The sequence below is a fragment of the Lycorma delicatula genome, chromosome 9 (genome assembly GCF_047948215.1).
Source record: "Lycorma delicatula isolate Av1 chromosome 9, ASM4794821v1, whole genome shotgun sequence".
NCBI classification, from domain to species: domain Eukaryota; kingdom Metazoa; phylum Arthropoda; class Insecta; order Hemiptera; family Fulgoridae; genus Lycorma; species Lycorma delicatula.
Window position 1 is genome coordinate 42,208,790 of NC_134463.1, and position 23,047 is coordinate 42,231,836.

The following is a 23,047-nucleotide window of genomic DNA, read 5'->3' on the forward strand; positions in this document are numbered from 1 at the left end:
AGATTCATACTCGAGAATTACGTTGTACACTGAAGCAGCACAACTTCTACTTACGTTAGCAGTTTATTAACATCTGAAATCAACGCCGTTTGATTATTCTGTAATTTGTAAGCATTACTCTGCTTTTGTAAGCATTTAAAATGATGTGTTTTTTCGCACGACTTAAGGACTTTTTTCGCAGCCCACAAATCTTTATATATAAAAATGTTAAGTTCGTTTGTGTACGCTTCAAAAACTCAAAATGTTCTGCACCGATTGAGCTCAAATTTTAGCACGATATATAACCCGCATGAAAGATTGTTTTTATCTATTTTTGGCATCAGTCACATACTCGCGACCGCGAGAAAACAGTTTTTTAACGGTCAGCTGTGTACCAGTGACCGCGCCATCTCCCGGAAGCGAGGGGAACACTCGCCATACTAGCTAACGACAACCGCAGTCACATGTGAAACAATACCTGTTCTCAATTAAATTGTTTATTAAGAAAAAAAACGTATCCACTTGCATCTGATTCAGATTATTATACAATCTGAATTAAATATTCACTTTAATCGAGGTACTTTTGTGTGATCGTGTCGTGATTGAGCTGCGCCTTTCACCAAGCTCTGAATTTATTAGAAAACGACCAACAGTGAGATATATGTATTAATGACGCGTGCAACATTGCACATCCAAACCAAATTCGCGCATTACTCGCAATTATATTGACCGCTTGCTTCCCTTCATCTCCTACAGAGTTATGGGAAAGATATCGATCGCATACGGCTGAAGATATTTTGCATAGAGTACGCCTAGAAAATACCAATATGACCATGGAATTTACAGAAGGCATTTACAACGAAGCATTGATAAACATTGAAGACAAGTGCTTAGCTATTGCAAATAAAGTTCTTAGTCAATTGGGAAATGCCAGCACCCACCCGAGCTGCGATTGCTTCATTTGATGTGAATTTACGCCGTGAACAGAGTTACAACATTGGTGATCTTCAGTCATATGTCCAATCAAACATTCCCAAATTAACGCGTGAACAGAAAGGCATTTATGATCGTATAATGCAAATGATAAATGACGGAGTTGGGGGGACCTTCTTCTTGGATGCGCCAGGAGGAACTGGGAAAACATTTCTCATTAGATTGGTTCTAGCAACGGTTCGATCAAAAAATGACATTTATCCTGTTGCGGAATATTAATCAGCCAAAACTCTGCAGCGGCAGGCGACTTGCAGTTTAGAAATTGATGAATGACGTAGTGGAAGCAACGATTTTAACGAGGCCTTTCAAAGGTGAAGATGTCCTCATTCCTCGAATACCCATAATCCCGACCGATACACCATTTTAATTTAAAAGATTGCAATTCCCAATTCGATTGGCATTTGCAATCACAATCAATAAAGCTCAAAATCAATCTTTAGAATTGTGTGGTTTAGATTTAGATGCGAATTGCTTCTCACATGGGCAACTGTATGTTGCGTGTTCCCGAGTCGGCAAACCAGATAGCCTTTATATCTACGCAGGCAGTGGAAAAACAAAAAAATTGTATATCCACAAGTATTGCAAAATTAAACTTCTATGAAACGTATGGTTTGTTTTGTTTCAAATTTCTCATCCATGCAACCACAATGTGCCACAGCGAAGAGCGTGGCGGGTAGAGCTAGTATATATATATATATATATATACACATACACACACACACACACACACACACAGAATGTGTCACGAAGTTCTGAGATTTTCATAACCTATTCTGCTTGTAAAAATAATGGAAAAAGTTCAATAAACATATATCTTAAAATGCTTCGTTTGTGAGTTAAAAGGCTAATGAAAGATTTCGCTCGGATTTCAGTTACCCCGGTTAAATTAGGTTGTACTGACATTTTTAGAACAATAATTAACAGATAGAATTAGTGTTTTCTAATGGTTTTTGACTTGAAAAATCGAATAAAATACGTCTCAGCAGAATAAAATACCGTATCCTCAGCAGCTTTTGAAAAATCTGGGGTGAAAACCAATTAATTTTCGTAATAAACATTTTTTTACGTTTGACGTACAATAACTTTATTAAATGGGTAATAAACACATAAACCCTTTAAACAAAACTTGTAGAGAATTTAATTCTGAACGAAATGGTGAAAGATAAGTTGAATAAAACGAAAAAAAAAACGTTACAAAAATTCGAATTGTAGAGTTATTCAAAGAAACAGGAAATTTTGAAAGTTGTGTTGGTAGCCGTGGGCGATTGGTACCACTTGAAAAGTGGCGCCAGCCTCTCTAACCTATCCTGCCATTTAGTTGTCATGGATCCTTGGATTGGTGCGCAACGTGCATTTGCTATCAAAGCGTTTTACAAAAACAATGACAGCGTGGAGAGAGCGCGTAGAGAATTTCGCCGTCATTTTAATCTGGGACGGCACGACCGTGTTCCATCAGCACATGCAATTAAAACATGGATATCTAATTTTGAGGAAACTGGTTCGGCATTGAAAAAGAAACTTCCAGGCCGTGAGTGAAACTTCCAGATACCACAGAATGTTCAAGCTTTACAAGATGCTGTCACACGAAGTCCACATCGGTCAAAACGTCGTCTTTCAGCATCTTTGCATAGTTCAAGTGTTCGAAGAATGTTAGTGAAGGACTTGAAATTCCATCCATACAAGTTGCAGATCGTCCAGGAACTGATTTACTATTTATTCTATTCAATTGCATCTAAATTATTTTTTGTGTAGCTTGCGCATAAAAAGCAACACAACATATTAACAATTAAAAGATACAGTCAAATCAATTTAAATTTTTAAAATGAGTGATAATGATGCATAAGCATTGTAGAAGAAATACATAATTATTAATGTGAATTAGCAGAAAACTAAGTCAAAATTTGCTGACACTGCTAATGACTTTAACAATAAGTGACTAGTTTTACATTCTTTAATTAGTTTGTAAGTTTATTTTTTTTTTTTTTCAAAAGAAGGTGTTGTTTTTTGGTTTTGTACTGTAATTACTGAGTACTCTGTGAAAATAAAATAAAAAATTAAACGGGAAGATTTCTTAAAAAGAAAAATTATTAAAAAGATATCAGCATCTTGTTTTAGATAGCTAACTGGAATTCAAATTTTAATTTCATAGCAATTTTGAAATGGTAAAATGAATAAAATTTTATAAATTCAACTTGCCTAATGGAAATGGGGCAGATTAAATATATATATTAAGATTCTTTTTATATGTTTTTAGTCAACAGTTTTTAATAATATATTTAGCCATCTCATACCAGGATTGTAAAATATAATCTTATTTTCAAGCAACCTGTGAAATAAGCAACAAAATAAATATGACATGGAATAAAAAGATATACGACAGCTGTAATTGGCAATATCCTTTTATGTTACATCAAGTAGATAATTTATATAGACAGATACGTGTATAATTTTGTACATGTTTGTACGTGCAAAACAACAAGTGACTGAATTGAATGAAATGTATTACTGTTGTGTAAATTCATATACAATGATTTGATATAACCTAACAACAAAATAGTAGTAGATCTAATACAAAATACTTGTATAGTTCATTAAACCTTGATATTAGATTAAAATATAATAATAAATAAGTAATGAAAGATAATATTAATTTTTAAAAGAGGAGTAACCACTGAGATTTGTTTTATTATTCAGAAAGTATAAAAATCATTTAAGAAGAGCTAAAAAATAAAAACAAATATTATTTTGTTGATCCAAATTGGGATGAAATGCATCTGAACTATTTTACTAGCATAATAATAAAATATGTTTACTAAAAAATTAAACAAATTTTGAATAAAACTTTTTAAAACTTAGTTCTTTTAAATCCATAAGAAAGTATTTCCTATGGACAAAAAAATGTTAAATTGCTCAGTGTTGCAGCAGAAACTATTTTTAAATTAAATTAAATTTCTTATTTTATCCATGGACTAAAATATCCACCCACCCACTACTATGATTAATTTAAAATTATTATTAAAAATGGGAATATAATTTTTCTCAGTTATATGGAAACTGTACTTTTGGAAGATCTTTTCAAAGCTAATTGTGCATTAGTTTTTAATGGTGTTACCATTGGTGCTATTGTTAATGATAGCTGTCTAAAAGAGTTTAGAAAATCTTTTTAGCATATCAGCCAATATTTAATTGAAAAATATACTTGATTTGTTTGGTTATTGTTCAACTATGTAAGATGGACTGTGAAGTCTCTTCAGTATAGTGCAGTATAGATTAAATATGAGTATATATTTGACTGTACACTGACTTACCTAACCACTGTAAAACATGGGACCATAAACAACATAGTGGTAAATCATCTAGAATTAAGCTTCTTACTTAACTTTGAAAAGATCTAGAAGTATAATTTCCATGTAATTTTAAAAGTTCATTGTTAATAAATTCTGATTTCTTTCAAGTAAAATATTTATTAAAAGCAGAATTATTTTTGCCTATATTTTACGGTTGTATTTATATACTCAGGATTAAATTAATGACATTTCTAAGGAATAGATCAAGTAAAATTTAGACATTACCTGCACTTCATATGGAATCTGTACAAAGTGTCAGTTTCATTGAACTGTTTTAATAAATCTTTCATTATTTTTTTTAAATAAAAATCTGATCTGGACACCAGAAGAAAAATTCCTTGCATGCATATTAAAATACATATACACTTCTTTTTTTTTTAAATGAAATAAATAAAATTTTATTTCATTAATAACTTCTCGTATCATTTCGTATTTTTTTTTATTGTTATTATTGAATTATTATTGTAAATTTTTTTTACAATCAGAGTTTAATAATTATTAATAAATCAATATATTAAAATTAAAAAAAAAGGAGATGAAGTCTGATTCAAACCAATGTGCCTTCCCCTTGTAAGATCCAAATATTTCATTAATTAAAATTTAATTTGGCTATAACTCTGGAACCAATGAAAATAAGTACCACTTATAGTATATAGTTGAAAAGCCCCCAATGAGGGCTTATTACTGCAGTTAAGAAAATGCTTTTTTGGACACTTTTGGTTCAGTCGATTACAATGAAAAAGAGCGGTGCATAGATGTCTCAACAGTCCGGAATCCAAAATATCAACATCCTACAGCTAATCATTTTTGAGTTATGTGAGATACATACATACATATGTCATTCTGAAACTAGTCAAAATGGATTCAGGGATGGTCAAAATGGATACTTCTGTTGAAATCTGAAAACTGAAATTTTTCGCGATCACAATACTTCCTTTACTTTGTGCAAGGAAGTAAAAATGAATGGTTTTCTTAAACAAGTGAATAAAAGCTTAATCTCCTGCAAGATAAATTTATCACAAAAATTATTGTATGGTCATTGATAAATTCAAAAATCTACCAGATTCCATATAATTAAACTCAAGAATGTGAGTGTTTTGAAAGCATTTACAAGCACACTTTCCTGCTGAAAGTAAAACAAAATACTTAGTAATCTACTTGTTATTTCATGTGAAATGACAACTCTAGCATTTTCCCAGAGTTCAGTAGGTTTTAATGAGTAGACTCTTGATTTTTGTGTAACAGCATATTAGTTTATGTTCCATTGACATTTTTAATAAATTACTGAACCATTTAAAAGATTTTCTTACCAATTTATTTAAAAAAGTTCTGTTACAGAAACAATATTATTATATCAATGAGTTTTTAAATAATTATAATTAAAAGTTAAAAAAAAACTCAATTTTCTGCATTCCATTCAATATATACATAAATTGCTCAAACAATTTTACCTAATACCTTCTGAATTGTGAATTATTTTTTAATTATTTATATTTAATACTTTGTATATTTACTCTAACATTATTTCATGTGTTTATATTTAAAATAATTAATATGGACTTTCATCTCATCTATTTTTAAGAGATTTCCAAAATGTTTTTCAATCACTACTGCACCTGCTCTTGTTTATATACATATGTTTGGATGTATAAGATTTTTTCATCCATTCTACCAAATGCAAAGCTTAACTGATTTTGATGAAACTTAGTGGGATGATTTTAACCTATTTTGAATAGGGCCCTATTGATTTTCAAGCAAATTTGTTCATAAGAACCGGAGTTAAGAGTAAAATTTAAAATCTAAATTTCAGTAAAATTGATGAAGTAGTTTTGGAAATTTTTGAGCCATAAAATTTTATATATAAATATATATAATCATATGATGTTCTGCCTGTTGGCAGGTTGCTGGCCCCACTATTTTCTCCATCTGTTTCTATTCCATGCTTTCCTTTTTGTCTATCATAGCCTTCACTACCCTTTACGTCATTTATTAACTTCAGCTTCAACCATCCCCTTCTTTTTTCTTCTTCAACAGAGCCTTCAAGAACTGAATTTATTATTCCTTTTCCCCTAATTATATTGCCAATCCAGTTTTTGTTCCTCCTCCTGATTGTTGCCAGTATTGTTCTAACTTCATTTATTCTATTTAATACTCTGTCTACCAATTTTATCATCTCCATCCTCCAACAGACCCACATTTCAAAAGCCTCAATTTTATATTTTTTCCTATTGTCCATGTTTCATTGTAATACACAAGTATACTCCAAAAGTAGCATTTTACTAATCTCTTCATCAGGTTCAGATCCATGTTGCTACAGAGTAGGTTTTTCTTTAAAAAAATGGCTTTCTTTGCCATCGCAATTCTCATCTTAATCTCTTCTTTACTTCTCCAGTCTTCTGTTAGTACTGTTCTGAGATATTTGTAACCTTTTACTTTTCAATTTTTCCTTCTTCTGTTCTTCCCTCTCATTCACCTTCCTAACTTGTTTTCCTCATATATATATATATATATATTATATATGTGAGTTCCCTCACATATATATAAATATGTGAGGAAAACACTTTTGAAAGTATATATTTGGAGTGTAGCCTTATATGGAAGTGAAACTTGGATGATCGGAGTACCTAAGAAGAAAAGATTAGAAGCTTATGAATGAAATGTGGTGCTATAGGATAATGTTAAAAACCAGATGGGTGGATGAAGTGACAAGTGAAAAGGTGTTGCGGCAAATTATGACGAAAAAAGCACTTGGAAGACAGAAGAAGTTAAAAGAAGAGACAGACTTATAGGCCATATATTAAGGCATCCTGGAATAGTCACTTTGATATTGGAGGGAAGGTAGATGGGAAAAATTGTGCAGGCAGGCAATGTTTGGAATATGTAAAACAAATTGTTAGGGATGTAGGATGTAGAGGTATATCAAAATGAAACGACTAGCACTAGATAGGGAATCTTGGAGAGCTGCATCAAACCAGTCAAATGACTGAAGACAAAAAGAAAAAAAAATGTGTGTATGTATATATATATATATATAAGGTAACCCCATACATCAATATGTAAAGAAAATTCATTTATTCATTTTAACCTCCCATTCCCACCATGTGACTGAAAATAATACTTTACTTTTCTTCAAAAGGTCAGTAAAAAAAAACAATTACGATATCAAGCAAAAAAACAAAAAATAATAATTAAAATAAAAGATAGTTTTGCTATCATAGATTAGTTTTGCAATAATGCAAAATGTGTTCTTGTATGAAGGAAAAGGATTAGTGTCCAAAAAATCAGTTTTGAAGTTTAATCGTTTTGAACGTATGATACTAGCATAATGTGAAATAAAAAAAAAACACCTAAAGCAATATTATTTTCAAAAATCATTACAGCAGTACAACATCCTTTCTTTCTTAATTAATCTCAGAATATGCCCTCCTGACGCACCTACTGCAACAGAGGTTTTTATTTTATAATTTTGTAATGTTTTTTTGATGAAAGTTTTATCACGATTTCCCTTGATCCATTCAGAAAATGCTGGGGCAGTTCCTTTTGTTTATATCTGTGGAGTAGCAAACCTAGTCATTCCTGATGTGATCTATATAATATATTACTGGATACCAGTCAGAATAAAAAAATGATTTTACTTATCTAGATGATTTCATGAAATATATAAAAATTTTTTAAATATGATTAAAATTCAACTATTTATCATCCCATTTTAAAATTCTTATGTATTGCATTTATTAGAAATAATGAAAATATTTTCATTGAAAAAAAGTAATTAATGAAAATCAAATTTTCATTTTTTTTTTAGCTTGTGTTCAACTCAGAGGTATAATGGATATACTTGTATGTAAGGTTAAGGCCTCCTCATTAATTTAAAAATCAAATTAATTTAACAGAAACTAAGATGTCATTTGAATGTATTCAAATCATCTAATTAAAACATTTTCATAAACCTTTAAATAAATTTATTTAACTGTAATAAAATATGTTTATTCATCTTTGATTTATTGTTAAAGGATTCTATATGCTTGTTTGTGTAAATTTTACTGTAAGAGAGAGAGAGAGAGACAGACCAAGTATTCTATTGTGTAATTTTTAACTCATTCTATTGGATTTAAGTGATGAATTCTGTTACAAGATAATCAGTATATTTGATGTGAATAAATTATGCTATAATAACAGCACTGATTAATTTTAGATACACAGTTTCTAAGATAATTAATTAATATGGTAATTTATTATAATTAAATAAAATATTGCCAATGACAGAACTAATAATTTAAATTAGTGATTTGTTATTGACATTCAGATAACATTGCAAATTAATAAATGAAATATATAAATATTGGTATGTTTTTCTTTGTGCTTTTTACCTGCACAGAAATGGTAAAATACAATGCTTAATTAATGATTTATTTCAGTAAATTTTAATAAAATTCTACTTATTCATTCACAACATGTAGGATAAGAATTCAATAAACTACATACATTACTGTGTACAACTATTAATTTTTAATGACGGACTAAACCAGATTTATGATATATAAATTTTAAAAACTTATGTCAATTGTTTTAGTCACTTTTGCAGCAATCTTCAATCGATTGATTCTGCTGTTTCTTAGTTTAGCAACAGTTAATATTATCTGTGGAAGTTTTCTTGATTTGGGAAGACATATTTAAAATATAAATAAAAGCTGCATTTGAAATGTATTTATTGATGTAGTATATCCATACATTATATATATATATTTACCTTTTACACATCTTAATCATACAAAATCTCACCATTAATAAAATATGAAATTATAACACATTTTTGTTGTGGTAACTATTAAATCCATGAACTTAATACTGTCAACAATAAAATATATACATATACATCAAATCTGGCAAGAACAATAAATTACATAAACAAACTTGGGATGTTACATCAAATATAATATTTGCGTGTTGAGTTAATGTGGTTCCTCACCGTGGAGACTTGGAGCCAAACATGAACCAAATGTTCCAGGGGATATGTTTATAGGAACTATTTTGTTTAAATTAATATCCCAAATTAACTGCTGAAGTACTGCTACTACTACTAGCATGATATTCTGAGTCAATTTGTATATGTATTCATATTTATATATAGACAATACAAGCCAATACACAATACTGACAATTATTATGTAAATATGTATGCATGTGCATGTGGGCAGTTGAGTGCATGTGTATCTGTACATGCATATTTGAAATAGTAATAATTATGTGTAATAACTTAGAAGATATAATTATTTTCATTGATTAGGATCAGTACCATACATCTGATTTTATTTGTCAAATAAAAAATTATCAAATACAGTATAAAAAATACATTATTTCATATATTGAGATGCAATATTAAGGCTGTATTCAACCACATGCTCATATTATCATATCCTTTGAATATGTACAACTGAAAACTTAAGTATTTGGCTAAGTTTAAGATGCATTTAGAAAAAACATTCCTTTTAGGTTGTAGTGACTCATTACAGAAGTATTATTTTAATATTCATGTAATATTATGTAAAGCCTAATTGGTATAGTGGTCAACATGCTGACAACTGACTCAGATTGTCTTAAGTTTAACTTCCTATAATGATATGGTATTTATCATCATCAAAAAAATTATCTTAATTAGGAGCATAGGTTACCTGATGTTATAAGATTAAGGAATAATTTTTGAAGTTTATCTAAAATTGAAAATATGAGTATCTTTGATGGATTACATATTTATTGTTATTACTGAACACATCCAGTAAACATGAACATGAACAATATATATAACTGAAACTAGAAAAGAGTGAATAGTCTAGAGAATCACAAGGTCCAGACCAATGATCATTATTTAAACAGTTCTGTTAAGAAATATTTATATACAATTTTATTTATAACTAACTGTATTAGTAGTAAATAATTTAATTATTTATGTTGTATTTTTGTTTCAGTGCTATTAGAACTAAATCAAACCCAAGAGGTGGTCGTCAAAGGTGGGCCATTAAATGGTAGCTACACTTTTGCACAGCTACATTTCCATTGGGGACAAAATGATTCAGTTGGCAGTGAAGATAAAATAAATAGTCACAGGTAAAATATGATTTAATAAGATACTATTTTTAAGAATTATTTGTGTCCAATTTATTTAGAAAGGAATGTTGTTTGCCGAACCATCCCATATTTTTTTTGCTATGCTTTTATCTACATTGTGCACATTTATATTTACTGTTAATAGAATTAGACTTCATCTTCTGGATGATGTCAACTACGTTACATAGTAGGCTCTGCATGATACTATAGAATCCTAATTATCCAGAAAGTAATTTTATCCTACATTTTGTTTCATCTGATAATATCATGTGTCATTAATGAATTCATTGATTTTCTGTATCTATTTTATTCTCCAAATCTGTTAGTCATGTCTGCTTCTGCATGAGAACTGTCCATTCAAAATGATCTCTTTAAGTTATCTATATATTTTACCACCAATCTACAAAAACTAACTGACCAAAGTTTAAATAACCTTATAACCTAGTGGTCCACATCATTTACATCACAGGGAGTAGCATCTTAAATATTGAAATGAAGTAAGGTAAATAATCAGTGGTCAAAGCAATATTCAATGAATCCTAATGAGGTCCCTGTGCAGATGCCACTTGGTCAGCGCACTGTAATGCTAATTAAATGGAATAACAATGATGATGAAGATATTAAATAGATTAATGGATTAGGGCTGTAAAATTTTGGAAAAAAGTAAAACAGAAAATTCTTGACTTAATTGGCCTACAATAAATATTTTGAAGAAGATACTCTATTATAGTTGTCATGTTTTAGTTATGTTCACTTGACATTGTTACAATAAAAAGTCAAATTGGAAACTTAAAATAATCGTAAACTAAGATAGCACAATTTCATAGACATTAATGGCATACTGTCAGGGAATGTGAGTTTACTTAGCATTTCTGTTTGAAAATGTATTTTCATGTTAATTGATAACTCAATTGTCTTTCATAAATTTTATTTTTAATATTGTCAAAAATATTTATAAAATATTTTTTTTTAAATTAATTTTATTAAAATTTGCTGCATAATATCCTAGGCAGCAAGCTGCTAAAAGTTATATCTTACAAGTATTGTTATACAGAACTGAAGAATGGACATTAAAAGCCAAAAGTATGTCAAGATTTGATGGTTTGAGATGTGGCTCTATATACATATTTTTGGAATCTTTTGATAGAGTAATGAATAACAGAGGTTCTTCAAAGAATAACTAAAGCACAGGAGTTACTAATTAATGTGAAAAAGGAAAGTCAGCATGTTTTAATCATATCTTTATGGGTAGTAAATATGGTCTCATGCAGTAATAATTGAGGGGAAAGTTAAAGGAAGAGGAGGTCCTTATTGGTTAGAAATATAAAACAGTGATTTAATATTTGTGTATCAAATCTTTTGTACGGCTAGCTCAGAATAGGGAGAAGAGCCAGAAGATGAAACAAAGAAAGAGACGTGAGTGATTGATGAAGTTACTGTTGGAGTGACAAAAGATACTTTATCTAAGTTGCTGTCTATGTACTCTACAGAGCGCTGATTTTGGCATATTCTTATGAGATGTCATGGGGGTATCTTGCTGACAGTTCTCACTGAATTAATCATACGCCCATCAACTGTATAGCCAAGTTAGCATAGTAAATCTATAAAGACATACTTATTTTTTTTTATTTCATATACGTGCATGAAAAATATTTTATTTACATTGCTCTCATTCTTAAAGCAGTAGAGTCAATTTTTAGTAAACCAATTCACTATTCATTATGAAATGAATGAACAATTGCTAAGTGATTGCTAACAAACCAAAATTGTTTCATAATCAAATATACCATTAGAAAATTTTATTCTCAATAAAACTTAGTTTTTCTAAAACTTGAAAACATAATTCTAAAGAAATGAATCTTGAAATTATTGATTCTAAATCAGTACACAAGAAATTATAATTTCATGATTTCCTCTGGCCTCAATTTGTAGAATTAATGAGTAAAAATTTAGTGGATATACATAAAGAATTTTGTAATTTAAAAATAAATGCATTATCAATTTTTTTTATGCATTAATAACTACAAAATGAACACAGAAAATTTACTTTGACACTAAGTGAACTATATTCAACCTTTTTTAGTATTTGTTTACTAATGTTACCACATAATTCTGTTTACAAAGGGTTAACTTAGCCGCTATAGTTACCATTGATATTTCCTGCCACAAGTCAGTTATGAAATGAGCATTAGCTATCCCTGAAAGATTTAAAATTTTCTCTTTCTTCTCAATCATAGAAACATTTCTATGATTTGAACATTGGATTTCTATTTGAGGACTGAATTTCTATGATTTCCCTTGAATTTGAGCACTTTAATGAGAGTAAAATATGTATAGTTGAAATGTTTTTAGATCACCTTTTCAGAATGTATGAGAGACAAATTTGTTGAGAATAGACAGTTCAGAAATGAAATAAAACAAAAAAAGAATAATATAATTAACAGGACGTGTATCTTTTAATTTGTAATTTGTGTGCATGATTTCATTTTTAATGTTAAAAAAACTAGCCTTTTATTATACATGAATAAAGTCTTTTTGTAACCCATGCATACTCAGTATAATGAATATTTATGAAATAAAACAGTTTTAGAAAAGATAAAGTCTGGTAGGAACATAGAATAAATTTTTTTATGAATTTAAATATAAAATAAATATTCATTAATTAATTATGAATTCTTTTTCTAGTTACTCGATGGAATTACATATGGTATTTTACAAGACTGAATATGAAAGCGTTAAACACGCCATGGATTATAGAGATGGATTGTTGGTACTAGCAATATTTTATGAGGTAATAATTTTATGTCGGTTACTGATCAGAAAATAGAACTAGAAATTAATAATTTACCTTTTTTTAAATTAAATAATTTATATTACTTACTTTATACTTACTTTATGGTCATTCAAAAAAATCTCAGTCTGACACACAGATAGCACAAATGTGACCAATTGACTATGATATATTTAAGTGATTGACTCTTTAGACATTGTTTTGTGAAGTCTCAGACACCTGAGTTTAGTTGCTTGTTTGTTTGCAACAAACAAACAAACAGGTAAAACAAATCTGTAAAGCAAAGAAGTTTTGATATTATCTGAAAAATGGATGAAACTGAAATTCCAGCTGTTGTAAAGTACTTTATTTAAAAGATGTAATGCCAAAGGACATATAAAAAGAGTTAGATCTACTTTAAAGGATAACTCCTTTTTATTTTGATGGTAATAAATTAAACTGCTGATATTTTAACGTCCATTTAAGATGATGAACATAGATTCACAGTCTTGCTGACATTGCAAACATTTCAAGAGACCATGTACAGTTTACGCTATGCTTAGATTATGAAAAAGCTTTCTGCTCAATGAGGGATGAGATTGATGACACATAAAAAAATGCATTTGACTGAAGACCTCTCAAGGGTGTTTAGACTTATTTAAATGTGATTCTGCTAAGTTTCTTTGATGTCTCAATAGGTGAAACATGGATTCACTGTTTCATACCAGAAACCAAACAGCAGTCCAAGCAGCAGGTGGGAACAATGTAATTAGAAAAAATTACCCAAGAATAAAAATATTTTAAAATACTATTTTCTACCCAAAAATGCAATAGAAACATGAGGTATTCATTTGAGATAATGAAGTTGGTTGCCATATTGCGAAAAGGGTGAAAATTTCAAAAATGGTAGTGCTATATTTTTAATGTAGGCAAAAATCTAGGGAAGGTGCCCATTTAAAAATTCTCAAAAACTTATAGTTTCTGAGTTCCCAATGGTGACCATCTTAAGTTGATCACTCTGTTTATATGCATATTTATTTATTTGGATCTCTTATACAATAATCATGGACCTCACTGAGAAATGCTGTCAAACTATTTTATGAAATTATAACTTTGACAAGATTACAAATTTAGCTCTTCAAATATTTTTCTATGTATGACTGCCCTTTTTCTTAAAACTTCACACTTTTCTATTGCTACAGACAAGGGTTATGAACAGATTTGTTTGTCTAGTAAATTACCTTATAATATCTTCATTATTCCTAATTATATTTTCTAAACATATAAAGTTTTATATATATATATACAGTTCAAATCATAGTTATATAAATATATATATATACTATCACTTTCTGTTAATAATAATGTTAACTACTTAAGTATAAATTTTGTTTTTTGAAGATTATAATATCTAATTTTTAAATAGTGTAGTGAAGCAAATCTCTTTAATTATCTAATCTACAGAAAACAAGTTATGGCTTATAGATAAGAGACTGAAAAAATATTAAAAAAGGGTGCATATTCGCTTAGTATGATGTCACTTTTAATGAGTTAATTGATCTCGTTGATTTCAATTTACATCAGAGTGTTGAATCTATGTCTTTTCCACAATGTTATCACATTGTAGAAATAACTTAACAATATTCCAATAATTTATTAGAACTCAACTGTATAAACATATGCTATTTCTACTGATTGGTTTGGGCAGGTGAATTTTGTTTGTATTCATGTATGTTTTGCTTTCATATTTTATTTAAATGTGGATGAATGAACACCTTTTTATCTCTCACTCTTTCACTCACTGCTTGTGATTATATATATTTATATCTGTGTGTGTGTGTGTGTGTGTGTATGTGTGTGTTTTTTTCAATCAGATTCATTATGTTTGTAAAAAATTGCCAAAAAAATTTTTTTTTCAAAGAATTAAGACGAAATTAAATTACGTACAGTTGGTTAGTTTATATAAAAGTATTGTAGTTAATGTTGATTTTTGTTCTTATTCTTATGTAAGGAGACTCAGCTGAGCAGAACAAGAAAAATTACAAAAAAGCTATGTGAACTATATATAATATAAATCTATGATAATTGTGTAGATATAAATCTACACAATTATCCCTCATTATGATCCTTACATTGACATTTTTAATAAATTATGTAACCATTTAAAAAATCTTCCTACCAATTTATTTGAAATAAAGTTAAAAGATCTTATTTTATAGAAATAATATTGCTTTGTCATTGAATTTTTAAATAATACAAATTAAAAAGTTAAAAAAAAAATTTCTGCATATGTTCAATGTCTGCATATGTATGCACTCAAAATCATTTTTATTAACACTTAGAATTGTGAATTACTTTGTTGGTTTTTTTTTTTATATTTAGTATCTTCTTGTAAGTTAAGGTACTTAATATTATTTGATGGTTTATATTTTAAGTAATTTATTCACATCTATTCTTTATTTTATAATCACTTGTGATGCTGCTCTGATCAAGGTTTCTATCCAGGCAAATACTGATACAGTGCCTTTTTTGTGCATGGAGTAGCACATGTACCATGCCTGACAAGATCAATATAATGTACTTAAACAAATCAGAATAAAATATTTATTATTTATCTAGTTTTTAAACAATTTTGATGTTATAAAAATTTACTGTATGTTCTCTTTTTTGTACAGGCTGGAGATCTTGATAACGATGTATATGCAGAAATAACCGATTCGCTACCCAAGATAGAAACACCAAATACAAGTTATAATCTAAGAAAAGGTTTTACATTAAGAAATTTTCTACCACATAATGTTCAACGTTACTTCACATACTACGGATCACTCACTACACCCCCCTGCTTAGAAATTGTTACCTGGATTGATTTTAAACATCCCACAAGATTATCTCACAGACAGGTAATATAAAATAAAAAATAATTTTTATAGTCATATATTGAATAATTAATACTTGCATATTTATCACTGATATTAATTTTTTTCTGGGTAACAATAAATAATATTGTTGAAAAAATAATTTAAAATAATAGATGTACTGATTATTATTTTCTTTTACAGTTAAGTGCCTTTAGGAAAATAAGAACAAAAGGAGGTTTACTAACACATAATTATCGTCCACTTCAACCATTGTCAGACAGGGTTGTATATTATAATGCTGAAGATTACATACCTAAATCAGGAACACTCCGTACAGCTGCATCATTATTACTTATGTCAACTGCTACAATAACTGCTTTTGTAATGCTATAGTTCATTTATTATCCTTTAAATAAAATTTAGTATACGTTTGTTACATGTTTTTTTTATAAAATAATTAAACATGAAAGACACTATGACTAATGGCATAAAGAATAATTTAACAGAGAGGTTAAATAACTACACAACCAGACTCAAAAATGGTTGAGTTGATAACGAACATCATCATCTACAAAACTATAACTGGACTTAAAAGAGTTTTGATGTAATAAAAATTCAAAATAAGATATTATAATTATATAGTATCAAATATATTTTAAACTGTGCATTAAATTCCTCATAAAGATTTTATTTTTACTGAATTACTTAAGCAAAGATTTTGCATCAAATTTTTCTTATCTCTTAATAATTTCAACAAAATGTCAGTTTTTAATTATTATTTTCAATAATGAAACTCGCTCTGATAAATGTTTCGCATAGATTTCCTTGGCCTGTCTTTTAATGTTTAAATTCATTTTCATGTTTGAACAAACCTGTTCTTTTAATAGTTGAATATGGTAGAGTATCCTTCTTATTTTTGACATTATCTATAAATGTGTATCTATTAAATGCGCCAACTATTAAAAAAAAAACCAGAAAAAAATATATTTATTTTTTTATATTAATTTATAATTATTTGTATGTAAATTAGACAACAGTTACTAGTGAAAAAGTAAATAAATTTAGAACATAGAAATATTTTTGGCAATTTCAGGTTATTATTAATGCCATTCTCACTGACTTTATTGCAAGTCAAAAAGGTTAACTTTGAAGTTAGATATAATCCTAATCTTACAACTACCAATTATTAAGGAGAAAATGAATTTTTCTGGAATATAATTACTTTTAAAATTAAAACGATTTTGTATGGGATTATTTCCAGTAAATTTATAAAAATGAAATTTTTATGAAGATGTAATGAAATTTAAATGTTATCTAAAATTTGAGTTAAGATACATATTTATATACATATTTATTTTTTAATTTTATCAGTATACACAAAGATGATAAAATATATTGGTGTACTTATGCAGAAGTAGAAATAGTAGGTAACATTTATATAATACTTTACAAGGTCTGACTTCAATTCACTTCTTCCAAAGTTTCTGAAAAAGCTGTGGCTTTATTATATAGTATTTTTACTTCATGTATAAATGAATTTTTGGAATATCAACATTTCTGAGATAAACAGAAAATTTATTTTTTTAATAAATGTAAGTTTTGTTTCATTCTGAAGTTTTAAAATATGAAATTACAACAAATTGTAATGATATACTTCGTTACGTACTTAATTTTTTAAATAGAGTATTAATATTCTTTGGATTTTTCAATAATAAATTTGTGATTTTAATTTATCCTTTTTCTACTCTAATTTTTTTAATCTTATTTCTTGTAACGGAGACAACATCATCGACACTGGTTCCCCAAAATGCCGAGGGTCATTGATAATTATAGATCTGGAGATGCTTCTCATTGACTTGTCACATGAAATTAACTATCACATCATCACCTGATTTAATTTGAAAGAGAAGTAAAATGAAAAATGAAAACTAAAACAATCAAATTAAAAAAATGTCTTGTGAATTTCTCTAACCGATTTTGAAGAGGTAAGGTGCTAATAAAAGTAATACACATACTCATTAGTTTGTGAATTGCATCTTGAGCATACAAGATCCAAAACTGACTATAAATAGTTTACTACTTAAAAGCATCTGGAAGCAAACTGAAAACCTCTGTTTGATACTCCTCTAAAGTAATCTATGATCAAATTCATTAACAGAATGCCTCCTATCAAATAACAAATGCAAGTTTTCAACCTACCCACCAAGATATTTATGCCTTCTGAATCGAGGAAAGGATTTAAGAGACTGAGGCGTCAATTTCTTTTTCCTGATGATAAAATCTCTTACCAATAGATAGTTAGATAACTACCATATTTATATGTTTTAATGTAGTAAATGCATTACATAATGTGAAGTCACCATATATTTTATCACTTTCTGCATTAATATGATTATATGTAATAAAAAAAATATATTGCTAATACAAAACATAATAAAATTTTATGTATTGTCTAACAATTAATGGAAAGAATTAAGTAAAATAAAAACATACTTCTAACACTGCATCAAACATAAACAAGTAAATTTTGTGTCAAAATCCTGTATTAACTTTTAAATGATAAATTAAAACTGAAATAGAAAACTTATGTTTTACACATAATGCAAATGTTTTGAAATTTAATATTGTTAGTTGTAAATAAAATTGAGAAAGTTACCACCAAATCAGGCAAATAGAAATAATCATTCAGTTTTTATTATTATTATTACCATCATCATTATTATTAATTATTTTCATTTACCTTGGAATATCAAATCAATATATATATAATGTTTCAGAAATTAAAAATAATTAGGTCCTTTTTTTTTATTACTCAGTAAAAAATCTATAGGCCTGTGATAAAAATTAAGAAATAAATTTTATATAACTGATGCCATTAGTTTTTATATTATACATAGATATCATTGTATTTTTGTACGTAACAAGTTTTGTAAATATTCACACCAGTTTTGTTTTCAAGCTGTAATTTAATAAATAAATTTAATTAATTTTTAAAACTGGAGAAAAGTTTATAAAATATATATATGCATAAAAATACTCATAAATATTTTAAGTAAATAAAATTCACAAAATTTTATTCGTTGTAAATAATGTTATTTATTTATATTATTATTACTATTATTGTTATTTGCAAAAATAGATGATTAGTTAAAGAAAAGAAAAAAGTTTGATAGATTACTTTTTCTTTAGAATTTATGATATAATTTTTAATTTGTGATAGAAAAATTAATGTTATTTTAGAAAATATATGTTTAAAAACACCACAAATTTACAACAGGGTTTAGAAATAACAATTAAAAAAAGATTATTTTTATAAAATACATAAATAAATACATCCCTAGTCATTCTTGTTAAAACTATAGTATATCATGTCGTTGGCACTATTTTTACCCTCAAAGTTGTACAGAGGGAGTTAAATAATTTATTGTAGATCATAGAATATACAAATGATATGAAGCATATTTTTTTCTATGTACATCGCACAGATTTTAAAGAACTGATTAGTTTTTAAAGCCTCACTTTGTTTGAATAATTTTATTTACTTGATGTAATATATTTCAACTACATAAATATCTTTGTATTACATCAGCGTGTCATAAGAACACTGTGAAAATTAACCTAGAGTCTATTATCGGTATTTTTATGTGTAATTAATAAAGAATTTTAAAAAAAATGTTTTTGTAGAGTGAATAATGCCATAAAAATTGCAACAATTGAGTGTGTTTAAAGAGTAACTAGTATTCTTTTAAATGATAAATTAATTCACAATATTCAAAACAAAACTTATTAAGAGGTGAAAGCAATTCAGTTACAAAGATACTAACCAGCTTTGTAATCTAAATGTTTCAATCTTGTTTAACAGTTCAGTTTAGAACCTAAAAAGCCTATCACCTGGTTATAATACACTGCACTATACCCACTCACCTTTTAACTATTGAAGAAATTACAAAAGAGACATATCTTTTTTTAGTGGTGTAGTTATGGTTAAGAAGAGAACTAAATGAACTCCCAAATAAAAGTACAAGTTAACAAAATTTGTATATAATAAAACTTGTTATATATAAATACTTGTTTATATATAAGTGTGTGTGATTAAAACAAAATTTTGTTAATATTCTGTTATCTGAATTTTTGATTAACTAAGTTACAAAAATAGTAATTTCTTGTATTATGAGAATAAAGTAATATCAGAATATTCTCACAACCAAAATCTTTATTTGTAATTTGTTTTTTCTTTTGATAACATTTTAAAAAATATTTTCAAATTCATCAGTGTTTACTCACAATTTACAATCTGCTTAAAAATATAGCTGCAGTTATCAAGAAACTAGAAACCAATCTTAATATTCTTTTTCATTTTGTTATCATCATTGTCATTGTCATAATCATTTTCATAATATTTATTTATTCATTTTATGAATTAGCTTCATACCATAATAACAAGGATTATTATTATTAACATTTTCTAATAATTTATTCATTCTCATTTACAAAATCGAAGGAATTTTTATAGTAATTTAAATACTTTTTTCTTCATTAATGATTATTTTTTTTCACACACCAATTCTTTTAATGTAAACTGAATACAATTACACCTAGAAGTGCCTTACCGATTTCATTGATGGATGTATCATGTTAATTTAAATTTCGTTTTAAATTTTATACCCTGTGTTTACAGAATATATACTAAATATAAGATAATGTACATTTAATTAAACTAGTTCAAGATATAATATATGTAGCATCTAGAATTTATTCAATGGAACATACTGTAACAAAATATAAGTTATTTTTAACATACTGTACTGAAATTTGAAAATTAACAGAAGTTTTTTCTCCTGAGCAAGACAAAAATTTGCATCTACTTACTATATGACTACTTGTTTCAACACAGTATCTGGAACTCATTAGACATTAATATCATTAGAAAATGTCAGTAATATCATATGAAAAGTTGTAAGATATGATGAAATGTTAATACTCAAACTTATTTATCATTCAAAATGAATAACTGAATTGAGTTTTCCTTTGGATAGGTGATTGTGTTGTTTTTTAATTTCTAAAAAAAATAAAAAATCCATTATAATTGCAAAGAATCATTTCATTTATTCATTTGCAAACATTCTGAATTATTTAAAATTTAAAAATACATTAATAAATTCTAAAATGTTTTATTTTGGTTATTCTTTATTAAACTAATTATCATAATATAAGTTACTATTCAACATAAGCAACCAAGAAACCATATGAAAAATGTGAAAGAACCTATGTTTGGTTGTTGAAATGATTCAAATGACAAAGCCTTATTAAAAATTAAAATAATGAATGTAATTTTTATTACAATATGTAAATAAAACATGAATTATGTGTTTTTCCTAAATACTTACCAGAAGTTTAAGTAAAATTTACATATCAGTCACAAGACCCATTTTTAAATTTAAGTAGAAAGATTATGTAAATCACAAACTAAATGTTAAATTATTATTACTATTATTACAACTTATAAATGATGCTATTTCGTATTGTACCTTTAATTAATTTTATTTACACTTCATTATTTGAAAAAAAAAAATGCTGTTTATTGTTTATATAAATTTACAGAAAAAACTGTGATAATATATTTTTAGTTATTATTTTTTTTAATTTGTACAAATTAAGTTTTAGTAATATGTTATTATATGTGAATAAATTAAATGTTGTAAATATATGTTACTCAAAGTAATATTTGTTTTTATTTTTTTTATTTTTGTTTACCACTGTTAATAAAAATAGCAGTGTGAACAACATATATCTGTATTTTCATTGATGGATAAATATATTTTTATTTTACATTTTTTCAAATTTTTTTGTTTCAAAATATTACAGGTCACTAAAATAACTGAGATGTAAAAATCTCAGAAAATCAGTAAGTTTTAGTAACTGATCAAGCTTAATTATGAATAGAATTCAGCTACCAGAATATCATGGGATAATATTTATGTAAAAAAATATATATAAAACAAACAATATTTTTATATAAAAAAGGGTAATAAAAATCATACACAAAATAATAAAGATTACACATTTCAGCTTTTCATACAAACAGAAAAGTTTGATATTAATTAATATTAAAACTTCTACGTGCAAGCAAGCAGATTTTGCACCCAGCAACTAAAATTCATGAAGTCAAAATATTTGAGGAATATATAATTCCTAATTTATAATTACATTAAATTTAATAAATAAAAAAAGACTTGCTGTATAAAATAATCACAACACATATCAAATATACTATTAGACCATTTACTAATCAGATTTCCTCCTAACCACGTAAAAATGAGTACCACACAGAAGTACTAACAACACACGAGTACTAACAACACAGAAGTAACTGGATCGCAGTATTGAAAAAATCTTACAGAATTGTATTTCAAAATAATTAAGACTAGATAGAATTCACTTATTGGTCCAACAAATTCTAAGAATTTAAATTATTGTATATTTCAGCTCTCCTCTGCAATACTGCCAAATATGAATTTGAATTTTTCACAAAATACAAACTTGTTAACATTCATAGTGTAATAATGTTAATTAAATCTGAAGACGAAAGGGTAGTAGTATTCATGCTGCAAAGCTCATATGGGTATTAGTAGATTCCTTTTGCACATACTCATTATGTATGATTAACAGTGATAGTGTCACTCAAATTATTATAATTACTGTGAATTATGTTAGAACAAATTATATTTACTGTGAACAGAATTAAACTGGTTTACTAATATTTAGGTAAAAGTTTATGTAAAGAGAAAAATTTTATGAAGCTATCGATAAGACAGTATTGATATATTTAATGAGTATCACATGATGTACAATATTACCATCTAATTCAGTAACACATTTAGCCACTCCTTAGCTGCTTACAAATGGTAAGTCATACATTACCAGTTGTAAATAATTGGTTGACATTTCATCTTCTGTTAAGAATACTCATAAGAAATTCTGGAAAAGATTGA

The 23,047-nt window shown here is 27.3% G+C and overlaps 1 protein-coding gene across 1 annotated transcript in view; it reads left to right on the top strand.

Annotated features, from left to right (window-relative positions):
* Positions 1–21,771, top strand: part of LOC142329847 (carbonic anhydrase 2-like) — a 296,099-nt gene extending 274,328 nt beyond the window's left edge. Inside the window, exons 4-7 of the mRNA XM_075374712.1 lie at positions 10,286–10,424; positions 13,110–13,215; positions 15,870–16,097; positions 16,257–21,771. Coding sequence (XP_075230827.1) covers positions 10,286–10,424; positions 13,110–13,215; positions 15,870–16,097; positions 16,257–16,448 — 665 coding nt within the window. The 3' untranslated portion in view covers positions 16,449–21,771. The remainder of the gene's footprint in view (positions 1–10,285; positions 10,425–13,109; positions 13,216–15,869; positions 16,098–16,256) is intronic.
* The last annotated feature ends 1,276 nt before the right edge of the window (positions 21,772–23,047 follow it).